Raw genomic sequence first — 14,001 nt, 5'->3', positions numbered from 1 at the left:
GGGACATTGAAGACTCTGGTTGTAACAAGTCTGCATCGAAATATTTTCCTTTTTTGTGGTTGATTGTTCTGTCGTGGTTTGGAATAGCCGACCTTGTGGTGAGGGATGCTTCATGACGACTTCACCTGCATGCTGCAGTTGCCAGCGATGCCACCCTCGAAAAGGTGCACCACTTCATCCGAACATTCTGAATCTCGATGCAGACGTTGTTGACCACACGGCGGTTAGTCAACGTGTTACGACTCCGTTTGAAGTATCGTCGTTCAATCAGAACATTGGTTCGGCACTCGAGTCGGACGCTTGAAGTCCACCAGGGTCTAGGATTGCAATCCTCCTGAAATGGCCAACATTTGGTTCTCGTGGTCTTTACGTGTTGCCCCCAAACGTTTCCAAAGCCAGCTTCAGAGAGAGAAGAGCTAGTATTGCAAATCCACAGCATTTCTGCACTGCGTTGTGTTTTTGGTCGTGGCTTCAACGTCTGCGCCTTTGTTTGTTTCTTGGCCACGAGAATTTTGTTGCTTGAAATAGAAACGTTCCTGCACCAGCGGAAGTCGCTTCCCAAAAGGGTATGCTTCCAGAAGACCTTGTGGAAAGCTCGCTGAGTAAGACCATGTTGTTTCACCAAAAATATTACAAACACATTGCCCATCATAACAGAATGAGAAAATCTCTGTCTGCAGGATGAACCTATTCCTTTTGCAGAAAACGTCCAGTTGAATCTGATGTAACCTCAATACTTCTCTTTCGTGTGTGCATTGCATTCAGCTACCTGCTTTGAGACAGTCTGAATCTATTAAAAGTACAGTTCAAGCTTGAAGTTGATGGAAGTGGGTAATAAACCCATCATGGCGGAGCCTCAATACCTGAGTAAGTTCTAAAAATGGATTTTCAAATACACATTTTAACTCTTGAAACTTGGTCATAAACAATAGAGATCGTCCTCTGTTTGTAGCTCCTAGGCTATGTCTCTAGGGCACAGAATGGTTCTATTGTAAGAATGGCGGCCTTCGCGGTCTGGGGTGAATATCCAGTGCTAAACGCAGAGAAAAAAGGAGAGCCTTTTGGGACGCGACTTGCAGTCACAGATGAAGAAGGCTTGTCGTCCGTAAACGCTCAGCATGAGAAGGGTGGAGAATGGAGATAGTTGGAGCAGAGCACAATGTTCCTTATCTAAAGTGCTCACGAAGACGCGTACTTTCATAAGAAACTTAGTAAATCTAATCGTGTTTGGTACGAATAGTTTGCAAAGGTAGAGAAAAGGAGAAGGAGGAGTTTCACGTATTGAGACTGCCGACACGTGATAGTCTATCCCGATCTGGAAGGAGAGCGCTTTGTATCGGGCGAGCTGGACCCCGCCATTTTCAAGTTGACAAAACACGCCGGCCTACTAATGCTCATCCTCAAACGGGCACAGAGAGCAGCAATTCCTCTTCTTCAAATTCCCAGTCATCAAATCGGCTATCGACTGCAATCTGAAATCTCGAAGAAGCCGTTCAAATTGACACACCCACCCCATAGGCATTCTTACCTTACAGACGCCATCCGATCCCACCAGTCTAAAAAGATGGCTCCTCAACTCGACGGCTACTTCAAGCAAGTAGACAGCCTCTCCAACCATTTTATTGAACGTCTCCGAAAGGCCGTTGCCATTCCATCTGTCTCTGCAGATGAAGAACGCCGACCAGATGTAGTTCGCATGGGAGAGTTCCTCGCTGCTGAGCTATCAGCTTTAGGAGCAGAGGTTGAATCAAGACCACTAGGCCCGCAACCTGGACATGAGCACATGGAGCTCCCACCCGTGATCATTGCTCGCTACGGAAACGATAAGAAGAAGCGTACGATTCTCGTCTACGGTCATTACGACGTACAGCCTGCGCTGAAGGAAGATGGGTGGGGTACGGAACCCTTTACGCTTACGATTGATGATAAGGACCGCATGTATGGCAGAGGAAGCACCGATGACAAAGGACCTGTTCTGGGATGGCTGAACTCGATTGAAGCCCATCAGAAAGCCGGAATTGATTTCCCAGTCAACCTTCTGATGTGCTTTGAGGGTATGGAGGAATCCGGCTCAGAGGGCTTGGACGACTTCATTAATGCGGAAGCAAAGAAGTACTTCGCAGACGCGGATGCTGTCTGTATCTCAGATAACTACTGGCTCGGCACAGAAAAGCCCTGTCTAACGTATGGTCTTCGCGGTTGCAATTATTACTCCGTCGAGATCTCTGGACCCGGCCAGGATCTGCACAGTGGTGTATTCGGCGGAACAGCTCAAGAACCAATGACTGACTTGGTACGTGTACTTGCAACCCTCGTCGATACCAACGGCAAGATCCAGATCCCAGGTCTGAATGAGCTCGTTGCTCCTCTTACAGAGGAAGAGAAGGCTCTATATGGCGACATCGCCTTCACCATGGACAACATCCACGAATCTCTAGGCAGCACTACAACGATTTATCCAGACAAGGAGAGGACTCTCATGGCACGCTGGCGCTACCCCTCGCTTTCGGTCCACGGTATCGAAGGTGCCTTCTCTCAACCCGGTGCTAAGACCGTGATCCCAGCCAAGGTCATCGGTAAGTTCTCAATCCGAACAGTTCCCAATATGGAGATCGAGGAAGTCAACACTCTCGTCTACAAGTATGTTGAAGAGCAATTTAAGAAATGTGGGAGCAAAAACACTCTGAAGTGCTATGCGCAGCATACAGGCAAGTGGTGGGTCGCTAGTCCTAAGCATTGGAACTTCAGCGCAGCTGGAAAGGCTGTGGAGAGAGTCTGGGGCGTCAAGCCTGACTTGACAAGAGAGGGTGGCAGGTGAGTTATATGCATTTCAGTTTTATTCGTAGAAGGAAACTAATCGAGGAACAGTATTCCTGTGACCTTGACATTCGAGGAAGCAACCGGCAAGAACGTGTTACTTCTCCCAATGGGAAGCTCCACAGATGCGGCGCACTCAATCAATGAGAAGCTTGACAAGAAGAACTACATCGAAGGTATTAAGCTGCTGGGCGCATATTTGCACTATGTTGCCGAAGAGCCAATAGAAAATTAGAAGACGCAAATGATATTGCTATTCTCTCATGATAATCATATCCTGTTTTCGTCTCTATGCAACATACCTCCCATAAGGATCCGCTAACTGCAACTGCTACCGTATTTTTGTTCATCTAATCTCGTGACGGGATCTCCCTAAAACGCCTCGTGTGCCCTTGACCATCATGCATGTTGGAAGAAGTAAACATAGGCAAACTTCTTCATCTCCTCGATATCAGTTGCTTGCACAACCTTTTCATCGTTGTAAAGAACCCATGCTGGCGTCTCTTGTCCAGAAATGGCCTTGCGAATAAATGCAACGTAGTGGCTATCAAACAGGTTAGCATTTGAACTTTAATTCGAGAACGGGGTGGCCTACCCAGCATGAATACTGGCCCCTTTGTGGCAGATGATAGACTGTAACTGGAACTTGGCGGGCAGTTTACTGCTTCCAGGGAATTCTTTAACGACAGGTTCAGCGGCGGCAGGCTCTTCGTCTCCAAAATCTCCTTGGTCGTCAGGATGATTGAACAGCCATTCGACAGCTCGCTCTAAATCACCACCAGTTTCTTTAAGAGCTTTTCGTGCCTGTGGTGGTCCGAATCCCATTGCGCCCAGCATCTCAATCTTTTCGGGATCAGCTGTACCAGCTGCTTGGCCTCCACCACCAAGATCCAAGGGTTGATTGATATCTGGGTCGTCCATGTGGCCAAAGAGCCACTCCATGGCAGCATTTCCGTCTGCGTTGCCGGTGGCATGCAGAGCTCTCTCGCAGCGAACTCGTGGGAAGCCCATGCCTTCTAGCATTTGTACCGCCTCGGGGTTCGCGACAAAGGAAGGCGTGCTTGTGCTGACTTCCTCCGGTAGGAGCTCCTCAGAGGGTTGGTGGCCAGGTGACCTGTAGTCGTCAAGCAGGAAGGATTCATCGCCAACAACAACGGGAACATCGACTTTGGTAGGGACCCAGTTGATGAGATTGAATCGTCGAGCATTTATAGCCAGAACCTCAGGGAAAGTCTTGAAGAGCGATCTCTTTAAGAAGCCATCTCTGCTGCCACATGAAGAACAAGTGAGTTCCACGTGCTCCGAAGATGTGAAGCTATCCAAGCACTCTTTCAAAGTCACAGACTCATACTCATCCTTTTTATCATCGCTTGGCTTCTCTCCTGAATTCGAAGCTGGCGGGATAATCTTTCGGATAGGGACTGGTATTGAGATATTGTCTTGCTCATCGGTACTGTATCGGACTTTCTTGCAGCTGAGGCACTGTAAACGTTGCTCCATGACGAAACGGAATGATCGCACTGGATCTTGTAACTCTGCAGTGTGCTTACTCCGGGTAACGAGCTTAAAGACGTGTAAAAGAAATTCAAAGGCATCTTGTTGCCGCATCGTGGAGAACTCAACGTGGCCCCTTCCAATCAAATACTTCAGCATGGCCGGCGCAAGACCCTTCTGGTATGGAACTTGGTTGTCCCCAGAAGCAGCAGCATCTGGATCCGGATTTGAGTATCGTCCAGAAAGTAAACCGTCGCCCAATTTACGGAGTTGAGTTTCCAAATCTTGAGCTGGATCTTCAACGGTAGGGAGCTCGGATCCAGGTAGATAATATCGGGCCTGAAACTGTGGCAGCGAAAAGAGACACTGTATCGTGCTTGCCATATAGCAACTATTTCCGAGGTTCTTCAAGCCGGTAAACCCTTGGCCAAATAGCTTCTTGAGTTCTCCACCAGACTCATCAGTCATAGAAAAATCCCACCGCAGATTCTGCTCCACGTTCATTTCAGTCAAGCTCTGCTCGGTCTTCTGACGCTCAGCAAGTATGATTCCCCAGTTTGCTAGGTGACCTCCGAGGTTTTTATCAATGCGCTCCTCGTCACACGCGTAGCAGTAGACATCTGCTGTTCCTTCCGGTGTGATCGATCCCAATTTGACTGCAACTGCATGCCCTATGGTATTCTTATGCTCTAGTCCATGGGAATGGCCACTAACTCCGCCAAATTGAGCGCGGCCACATCCAAGATTGCCACACTCTAAGCAAAGCCAGAGATTCTCCTGGAGCTCACACAAAGAACAGTGACCAAGGTCCTGTGACTCAATCTTTCTGGGGGGTTGTTGCTGTAGCATAAGAATATGTTCACAAGATGTGAATTCTTGCTCCCAGGCCTTGACTTCCTCCTGTCTCGAGAATGTGTTCGCTTTCATGACTCCTTCAACTACTGCAGCAAGCTTTCCCGCATTCTTATCTACGTTGTCCACATTGCATTCGTAGCATCTAACCGTCGTCTCGTAATTGTATCGATCGGCTTCGGTTTCCGCAGCGATTGCGATCTTAGAGATCTTTTGAGGGGGTTCGTCACGCTCGACAACGCGCCGGGTCCTCTTAATGTTCAAAACTAAAGGATGATGTCGAGTTGTAGAATGGAGTGCCGCATGCTTTCGTTCTCCGGTGCAACCACCGTTGAAACAATACAGACACACGTCGAGGCCGGTAGGATCATCCTAGAGGAAGATTGGCATCTGGCATCGAATAGAGAATGACACAAAAATTCGGCCACAGAAGACTTACTATGGAGTCAAAGCACTGAGTACAGTCCTCCCGGTAGACTGACTGGACGGGGCCGGGAGGCCGCAAATCTGCAAATGAGATTAGCTTTCATCTCAGGCATTATGACCACCAGTAGATCAGCATGTACTACGCTGTGGTAGATATTGAAGGTGGCCTAGGAAAGACCAGATACCCAGTCCGAAGCAGAACAGCAGGCGTTCAATCTTGTTTGCCCCCCGCCTTTCTAAGAACATGGTGGGCGGTCTCCGAAAACCGCAGAGAGGGGCTTTCTTGAAGAGAGGTTATAACCTACCTGCGGAATCGACATGCTTGCAGGACATCTTGAGACCTGTATATTGTGTTGTTGTTATGCTGCAAGATTTGTTGCACAAACGAGCTTGAGTGAAGCTGGTGGACGATGGCGGGGCAAACAGGCAGGAACGCGCCCGCGTTTCGGCGTGACCACTATGGAAATCTCGGCTCATATAAAAACCGGTCACTGAGGCTAGTATAAGGTTGGGAGAGTATCTGAGAGCAAGGTAGGTAGACAAACCAAAGATGAATTCTTACATGTCTGTTATTGTTGCATTCGAAATTCAAGCCCTTTTCTAAACACTTAAACGATCTATGGGTTCCGTTCCAAAGTTGCACGTTCATCGTTGTTCTTGCGTATTCATCCTTTCCTCCAATAAGTTCGCAAGTGCTATCTCGTCTGAAAAATTGTTGAATCATATCACCCACCATCTCACATCTTCCAGTCTTGTGTTAGACTTAAAAAAAGGCACTCATTATCATCGACTTTTAAGTTTCAATTTCTCACTTTGCCTGACACAATATCATTTGGTGCCGAATTTGCTATTTATCGCGAGCCAGTGCTTGCCAAAGCTGTAAGCAGTACAAAATCACATAGCCTACTCAATTCTTAGGGGCATTGTCAAGTTCGACGAGTGCATCTTCGGAAAAGGTTCCATTCTCAACCAGGATTGAAACAAACTGCCGAAGCCAAGTCTAGCAATTTTTCAACTCGACCCTTCTTCTGACACCCTGAAAATACACTTTAGTGATCCGAGGAAGAACATAGGCTAGTAGCTTACATGTTCCCCAGCAGACCGAAGACTTGGGCCAGGGGCTTGGATGGTCAAAGCTGAGCATTCCAGAAAATCGATGGCGGTGCTGTCAACAGAGTAGTCTCCAGTTGTATCGATAATGTACTTGGAGTCAAGCCAGCTCAGCAATCTAATTGAGTGTCTGCGGGTCTCTGCTGCTATATCGTAGTTCCTCTCAAACTCGTGGAGGAATCCTTCGCTGGGGCTTCCTTGAACATTAATGATCTTTCCTGAGTTCCCAGCAACCTCTTGCTCGTAGTACGGTATCCAAAGAGCCCAGTGTGCTGCGAAGATGGGCGAGTGATAGATTATGAGGTATACTGGACGAGACATGGTATCGACGTTGGACAATCAGAGTCTTGGAATGCAAAATAGTCAGTTTTACTCTAGTGGGTTTCTCTCTCTGGCGAATGCCATAGAGAAAGGAGCGACGGCTTTATCTACATTTGCAAACTTTCAATGTATGGATGGAAAGCCCAATGATTCGAGTTTTACTGAAATGAATCCCAGCACACACTCATCCTAGACACAAAAATCTTCACCAACTTGTAATGTTCTAAACTGAGTGGCACATTGAAAAACTGCTAGAATGAGACTGTTTCTTTATGCCCCTCATGAGGCCTATCACTCTCATGGCTTAGTTGAAACAAAGCGTAGATAGTCATGGCGTTTCCTCATCATCTCGATGACACATAGAAGGGAGATTTTCCTTTGCGAAGAAGATCTGATAAGGAGACGGGGCGGAGACTGGACGGAGACTGGACTGCGGATTTTACCCTAGTTGACAAAAATTGGAGGCTCTAAAGGCTAAGAGGAGCTGGTGGAGCTTTGAAAACAAACAAAATGCATTAAAAATTTGCGATCTTATGAGGAAGTTCTTCATCAATAGTAACTCACCAAGAGTGGAACATTGTATATTTTGTAAGATTACTACCGTGCTTGACGCCAAGTGGCTGGTTGTGCAGCGGGTCTTTTGTTTGAAAATGAGAGTGCACGTGCCTCAGTGCTGAGTAATACGGATTAAAACCGAGCCGAGGGGAAGTTCCTCGGAGCTCGGAGTGAATTCAGCGTCGGAGATAATGGTCTCGCTGCTACTTCTTTGGCGCTGGCCAATCATGTTAGCTGCTCAGTCTGACTAGAGTCGTCATAAGAGAGCGACTCCTCAATTTTTTGATTATTGAATACTTCCCTCCATCAACCTCAACAACACCTTGATAACATTGATCATACGCTTGGTCATATCAATCCCTACGATCCTATCAACCTACACGAAGCACTTGATCCTTCAGGATGTTCAGAAAAGTTTTGGCCAACGCTCCCCGCGCCGCTGGAAGAGCGTTATCGGCTTCAGCGCGATCCGCCACCAGACCTACAACCTCTCAAATCTCAGCATCGATCGCAGTATCTGGCCGACGGTCATATCATGAGAAGGTCCTTGACCACTACTCCCGGCCGCGCAATGTTGGAAGTATGCCGAAGGCCGACACCGATGTTGGCACTGGTCTTGTTGGTGCGCCAGCTTGCGGCGATGTTATGAAGCTACAGATCCGCGTCGACCCAAACAACAATACGATTTCTGATGTCAAATTCAAGACATTTGGCTGCGGTTCTGCTATTGCCTCATCTTCATATTTGACGGAGCTGGTTCGAGGTATGACTTTGGAAGAGGCCGGCCGAATCCGCAATACAGAGATTGCGAAGGAATTATGTCTGCCTCCTGTAAAGCGTGAGTAGTTGTCCTTTTGAATTCATAAGGCTTTCAAGTGGCTAATTATCTCGAAGTCCATTGCTCTATGCTCGCCGAAGATGCCATCAAATCCGCTATATCAAATTACTATACCAAGAACCCGGGTGCTCGGTCGACGGATCTTGGAGGAACTGGCGCGAGCATGCCAAAGATTGACGTCGAGACTGTAATGGAGCCGACAAGCCCCCAAACTGCGACTGCTTGAGGGTTTTCTGAAAGGCGTTTGGGGTCATAGGAGATCGGTCTCTTTAGAGATTAACCTGAGAACAGGAACGATGAAGGCATATCGCTTTCAAGGGAATCATCGGTTGACATCACTCACTAAGTGAAAATGACGAGGACAGCGGATGAATTTGTAACGCTTACAATCGTTCTGCGTATTGGTGTTTCCAATTGTACACAAGCTTCGCCACTTGAATAAAAAAACAAAAGATTGATACCATTTCATCGAATTTAGCTGCATGCATGACTGTCAATAATTATTTGAAAATGAACGATCCTAAGCATATGAAAGCCCTGAACTGGGCGCATAGAGACTGTCAAGGGTGGCGAGGGCATGACTAAAGAAGTAATAACTCGTACGGTGTTCTACGGTCTTTTCCACCTAGAAACGCTAATAACGACGAGTTTGCAAACTCTTTATGATACTTCTTCATATAGCGGCTTTTTAGAATTAAAACTGTGCACATTATAAGAATCAATAATTGAAAGATAGCCAGCTTTCCTAAAGCTTTGTATAAGCAACCAAGAGCCTTAAAAGCCTATAATTTTATAAGTTGCCGGTAGATTGTCGGTGAACTTAGGCCGCTCTTATCGGTTGGAAATATTTTTTATCGTATTTTCCACAGGAAGTACTGTAACAGCCCACCTGGATAATCTGCTCCAGCACCAGATTCGACCATGGCCAAACGTACATTAGATGCCGCGGGGCTTCCCAATGAGGAGAATACAGAAGGAACCACTCATGTCCCAAAAAAGCAGAAGAGCGACAAGACCAAGAAGACGAAGAAGGCCGTTGACGACGCGGGCAAGGATACCTCAACTGACGACCGAGAAGCAAAGGCCGAGCGGAAAGAAAAGAAGCGTCTAAAGAAACTGAAGAAGGCAGAAGCAGAAGGAGAAGCAGAAGCTGCTCAGCCCGAAAGTGCACCCGAGGAATTGAAACCTGAAGAGGAAAATTCAGATGACAAGGCTGATGCCAAAGCTGCGAAAAAGGCCGCGAAGGCGAAATTGAAGGCATTGAAGAAGGCCGAGAAGAGCTCCAAAGCGGAGACTACAGTTGTTGTTCCTGTTGTATCTACAGAGCCTGCGAATGGAATAAAACCTGTGCAGGCTTTCGGCGATGCTTATACTGAAGACAGCGCATTGACAGCCCTTTCTCAAGCCGACGTCGACAAGTTCCTCGCAGACAACTTCATATCTATCTCGGATCCCCAATCTCCTACCCCTACATTCCGGCCCATACTCAATTTCGATTACCTACCCATCAGCGACCCGGCTCAGCGAGCACCTTTCAAGAACTTCAAGGCTCCGACACCGATTCAGGCGGCTGCATGGCCTTACCTGCTAGCCGGCAGAGACGTAATTGGTGTTGCAGAGACAGGTTCTGGCAAGACGATGGCATTTGCTGTGCCTTGTGTGCGTCACATCTTGTCACTTCCAGCGAAGCAGAGGAACAAGGGAGCTAGGGCTGTGGTTGTGTCGCCTACGAGAGAGCTGGCTATGCAGAGTTATGAGCAGATCATGCTGTTGGCCAAGGTCTCCGGGCTCCAAGCAGTCTGTGTTTACGGAGGTGTCCCAAAAGATGAGCAGCGCAGATCTCTCAAAACAGCAGATATTGTCGTGGCTACGCCCGGCCGCTTAAATGATTTGATCAACGAAGGATGTGCGGACTTGAGCAGAGCCAAGTATGTTGTGCTCGATGAGGCGGACAGGATGCTGGACAAAGGATTCGAAGAAGAGATTCGGAAGATCATCAACACGACCGCGACTGAGCGACAGACCCTTATGTTCACTGCTACATGGCCCGAGTCTGTGAGAGATCTTGCTTCGACGTTTATGAAGACTCCGTTGAAGATTGCCATTGGAGACAACCCAACCGGTGACCTCCGTGCGAACACCCGCATCAAGCAGGAAGTCGAAGTGGTTGACCCTAGAAACAAGGAGTACAGGCTTCTACAGCTACTCAAGCAATATCAAAGCGGTGCTCAAAAAGACGATCGTATTCTAGTCTTTGCGCTCTACAAGAAGGAAGCGACAAGAGTCGAGGGTTTCATCCGGCAAAAGGGATTCCGAGTTGCAGGAATCCACGGAGATCTCAGTCAAGAGCAGAGAACGAGAAGTCTGGATGCTTTCAAGAAGGGCGAGACGCCAATTTTGGTGGCCACGGATGTCGCAGCAAGAGGTCTTGATATCCCTGCTGTGAAGCTCGTCATCAATTGTACTTTTCCTCTCACTGTTGAAGATTACGTGCATCGTATTGGGCGAACTGGAAGAGCTGGCAAGGAGGGCTTGGCCATCACGCTCTTCACTGAACATGACAAGGCGCAAAGCGGAGCGTACGTCTCATCTCATCCCCTATCTCAAGCTTCAAATACTAACCAAGGTCTTCAGTTTAATCAACGTCCTTAAAGCAGCCAACCAAAACGTCCCAGACGAACTGCTGAAGTTCGGCACGACTGTCAAGAAGAAGGAACACAGCGCCTACGGCGCTTTCTACAAAGACACTGGCGGCGAAGCCAAAGCAGCGAAAAAGATTGTGTTTGATTAGATCATTGGATCCTTAGTAAAAGTACACTAGTCCCGTTTCCCCTGTCCTCTCATAGAGTTCCAGCATTGAAGAAGGTACGCGCGTTCGCTGAAGGCACTGCATTGGATGGATTGATTAGCTAGACTCTTAGACGAGACGAGAAATTAAAGACTTACAGCATGACTACAAATACCGCCGCTATGCCTCCGCTTTTTACGAGATCCGTGAAGCCGCCGTTGAAGGTCGTGGCTGTTTGCCGCAGTACGGCGTATGTCCCGAATCCTGCTGCGATGGTGAGAGGCGCAGGTGCTATTTCGCCGAGTGAGAGCGTGCTGCCGTGACGTTTCAGATAGCTTGTTATGAAAGCCGTGCTCCAGATAACCCGGAAAAACATGTTGAGGACATTCGCCCAAACCAACCCTTTAGCTCCCATCTCCAACACTTGTAGAAATAGGAAAGCGGAGCCTGCGAAGCCCGCGGAGAACGCGAGCATCCATATTGACTGTCGGTTGACTTCTGATTCCGTCGCGACGGAGGAGACGAATGCTTCAGTCAGGCCGTTGAATGCCAAGAGCGGGATGTAGTAGCAGTAGGTAGCCAGCACGTCTCCTGCTCCAGATGTCGTCCATCTTGATCCGGCGACAATCTTGAGGAGGAGCGGAGCGACAGTTGGGCCAACGGAAAGTACGCATACGGAGAGCAGAGCGTAAGATCGTAGAAGCATGAGCAGGTCTTTCCGAGCCTCTTCGATCTTTGTCTTGGAGGGAGCGCCATCGACTGTGGATAGCAGTTTCCCGAACTTATTACGACTGCTCTCCTCGATTGGTTGGAGGATTAGCCGGGCGAGAAGACCACCGTAGTTGTTTGCGAGTGCGTAGATGCCCTGGGATACGGGCGTGGCGAGGGCAGTGATGAGGAATGTATCCCCTTGAGTGAGGACATGCTTCACTATTGACTGTACAAAAAGGCTGGTTCCGAGAATCAAGAGAGGCCGGGAGAAGTACGACAGGATGTAAGCCGCTTTGTCACTGTATATATATTAGCATCCATCCCTGCTCTCTCAAACGACTCTTAGAAATAACGAACTCGGAAAATATGGGTGTCAAAACCAAGTTGAAGCCACCCGCTGAAGATACATCCCACACGCTCCCATAATACACCAGCGCCAACGACACAGCATACATAGCCTGCCCCAGCGCAAACGGCAGAACCCCAATATCAACAACGTTTCGCGAAGCCCATATAGCAGACCCGCAAGTCATGAGACATCTCAGCACCGTAGCAACAGCCTCGGCCCTCCCACGAATCTTGATCAGAGATTTATGCTGCACGACAACGAAGCACGGCTCCGCCAACAGTTCCCAGACCGCAGCAATGCTATACAGTTTGAACGCCCCTTGAAAATACGGCGTTTGCAAAACAATAGGGTCCGTGTATCGGAGATATAGCCAGGCCAGTATGACGGCAAAGACAACACCGAGGTAGATGGAAAGATGAGCTAGGTTCACAATTGCCTGTGTCTTTCCAGCTGCTGTCCGTCCATCCACGTGACCGCCCGGCACCTTTTCGTCCTTCTTGCCTTCGTCTTTGCCATTTCCAGGTTCATCCGTTTGCCTCTGGATAGCCACACGCAGACTTTCTCTAGCGAAAAATAAGACGGAAATTGAGTAGACTTCTAGCTGTGTTGAGATTCCGAGGAGTTCGGGTGAGAGATAGCGGAGGAGGATTTGGTTGACGATGAATGTTAGGGCTCGGGAACCGACTTGCAGCGCTATTAATATGGTTGCTCCTCCCCCGGCAGATGAAGAAGACACATTCGAAACCGGTGCTTCTTTTGAAGGCTCTGTTGTTGAACTCATGATACAGCGATTCAATCGAGTTCTGGACACTTTCAACAACACAACTTTTAGCCGGCGCGGAGTTTCTTTTTCCCTTTCGCGTAGTTTCGCCTAGCCCCTGAGTCCTTGGCATTCGCTGGCTACAGAGAGAGACCTAACCGTAGTTCCCGGATTACAACGAAAGCCCATTTTCCCTTGAATTAAATCCCAGAAAAATGCAAAAAAAACCATTATTCAGCTGAGACACAGCGACAGGCATGAGCGAATCTTGTTCCCCCTCTGTCGGCATCGGCAACCAACTACCGCACAGCATCAATAACACGTACATATGTGGCGTCAATCCCTTCAACAGCGCCCCGCTGCTCCAGAAATGCTGCCAAGGCCCCGTCACAAACATCACGTCGCCCGCACCCGAGACAGGGCCGCTCTCAGACTCCTGGCCCACGACATGTCTCGCCTACTGCGCCATCCTGCTCCATCCTTATTATAGCGACCAAGACGACGCCGTGCACGAGAACTTCACCAACTGCCTCGCGAGCGATAGCAGTTTCTTCGGCAGTATTGTCTGCACGGAAGCTGACGGGCTGGCGCCGAACGAGTGTGCGGCTTGGGATGAGGTCGCTGGGTGTACGAATTCTAAGTCTCAGACGTGGGATGGGAGTACTTATGTCAGTGGTGCTGCTAGCGCTACGATGACGGGGATGGGTTCGAGTATTGGTAGTGGAAATGGGATTGCGCAAAGTACTGTGGTGGTCACGAGATCTGCTTCTGCTGTGAATTTGGAGACTTCGACGCCGGTGCCGAGTGCGAGTCCGACGCGGTCTGCTGCTGCACCGATTCTCAGACGGACGGGGATCTTGAAGGTCGTTGTGGCTTCTATTGTGGTTCAAGTGTGCTTGTTCTCGCTATAGGCATCTTAAGTGGGAATCTGTATTCTCGGTTCTATGTAGCTGTGGGCCGTTTTCATGCTGGACATCGCA

General features: G+C 48.7%; 6 protein-coding genes across 6 annotated transcripts; 3 read left to right on the top strand and 3 right to left on the bottom strand.

Moving 5' to 3' along the window:
• Positions 1-1,390: 1,390 nt before the first annotated feature.
• dug1 (Cys-Gly metallodipeptidase) lies at positions 1,391-3,052 on the top strand (the record flags this gene model as incomplete). The annotated part of the gene is made up of 2 exons (XM_031145634.1): positions 1,391-2,814; positions 2,869-3,052. 2 exons carry the CDS (start codon positions 1,391-1,393, stop codon positions 3,050-3,052), a joined length of 1,608 nt encoding a protein of 535 aa, XP_031009388.1.
• Positions 3,053-3,216: 164 nt separating this feature from the next.
• Positions 3,217-5,922, bottom strand: ubp14 (Ubiquitin carboxyl-terminal hydrolase; the record flags this gene model as incomplete). The annotated part of the gene is made up of 4 exons (XM_031145633.1): positions 3,217-3,361; positions 3,413-5,535; positions 5,603-5,670; positions 5,895-5,922. The coding sequence occupies 4 exons, from the start codon at positions 5,920-5,922 to the stop codon at positions 3,217-3,219; spliced, it is 2,364 nt and encodes a 787-aa protein (XP_031009387.1).
• A 574-nt stretch (positions 5,923-6,496) lies between these two features.
• LHYA1_G000641 (uncharacterized protein) lies at positions 6,497-7,020 on the bottom strand (the record flags this gene model as incomplete). The annotated part of the gene is made up of 2 exons (XM_031145632.1): positions 6,497-6,589; positions 6,676-7,020. The coding sequence occupies 2 exons, from the start codon at positions 7,018-7,020 to the stop codon at positions 6,497-6,499; spliced, it is 438 nt and encodes a 145-aa protein (XP_031009389.1).
• Positions 7,021-7,977: 957 nt separating this feature from the next.
• ISU1 (Iron sulfur cluster assembly protein, mitochondrial) lies at positions 7,978-8,639 on the top strand (the record flags this gene model as incomplete). The annotated part of the gene is made up of 2 exons (XM_031145631.1): positions 7,978-8,413; positions 8,452-8,639. The coding sequence occupies 2 exons, from the start codon at positions 7,978-7,980 to the stop codon at positions 8,637-8,639; spliced, it is 624 nt and encodes a 207-aa protein (XP_031009333.1).
• Positions 8,640-9,334: 695 nt separating this feature from the next.
• dbp3 (ATP-dependent RNA helicase) lies at positions 9,335-11,204 on the top strand (the record flags this gene model as incomplete). The annotated part of the gene is made up of 2 exons (XM_031145630.1): positions 9,335-10,992; positions 11,048-11,204. The coding sequence occupies 2 exons, from the start codon at positions 9,335-9,337 to the stop codon at positions 11,202-11,204; spliced, it is 1,815 nt and encodes a 604-aa protein (XP_031009385.1).
• A 26-nt stretch (positions 11,205-11,230) lies between these two features.
• Positions 11,231-13,042, bottom strand: RFT1 (Oligosaccharide translocation protein; the record flags this gene model as incomplete). Its single annotated transcript, XM_031145629.1, has 3 exons — positions 11,231-11,300; positions 11,360-12,211; positions 12,270-13,042. The coding sequence occupies 3 exons, from the start codon at positions 13,040-13,042 to the stop codon at positions 11,231-11,233; spliced, it is 1,695 nt and encodes a 564-aa protein (XP_031009386.1).
• Between the last annotated feature and the right edge of the window lie 959 nt (positions 13,043-14,001).

Source organism: Lachnellula hyalina (assembly GCF_007821495.1).
Source record: "Lachnellula hyalina strain CBS 185.66 chromosome Unknown contig00006, whole genome shotgun sequence".
NCBI classification, from domain to species: domain Eukaryota; kingdom Fungi; phylum Ascomycota; class Leotiomycetes; order Helotiales; family Lachnaceae; genus Lachnellula; species Lachnellula hyalina.
This window is presented reverse-complemented; position numbering and strand designations above follow the sequence as displayed.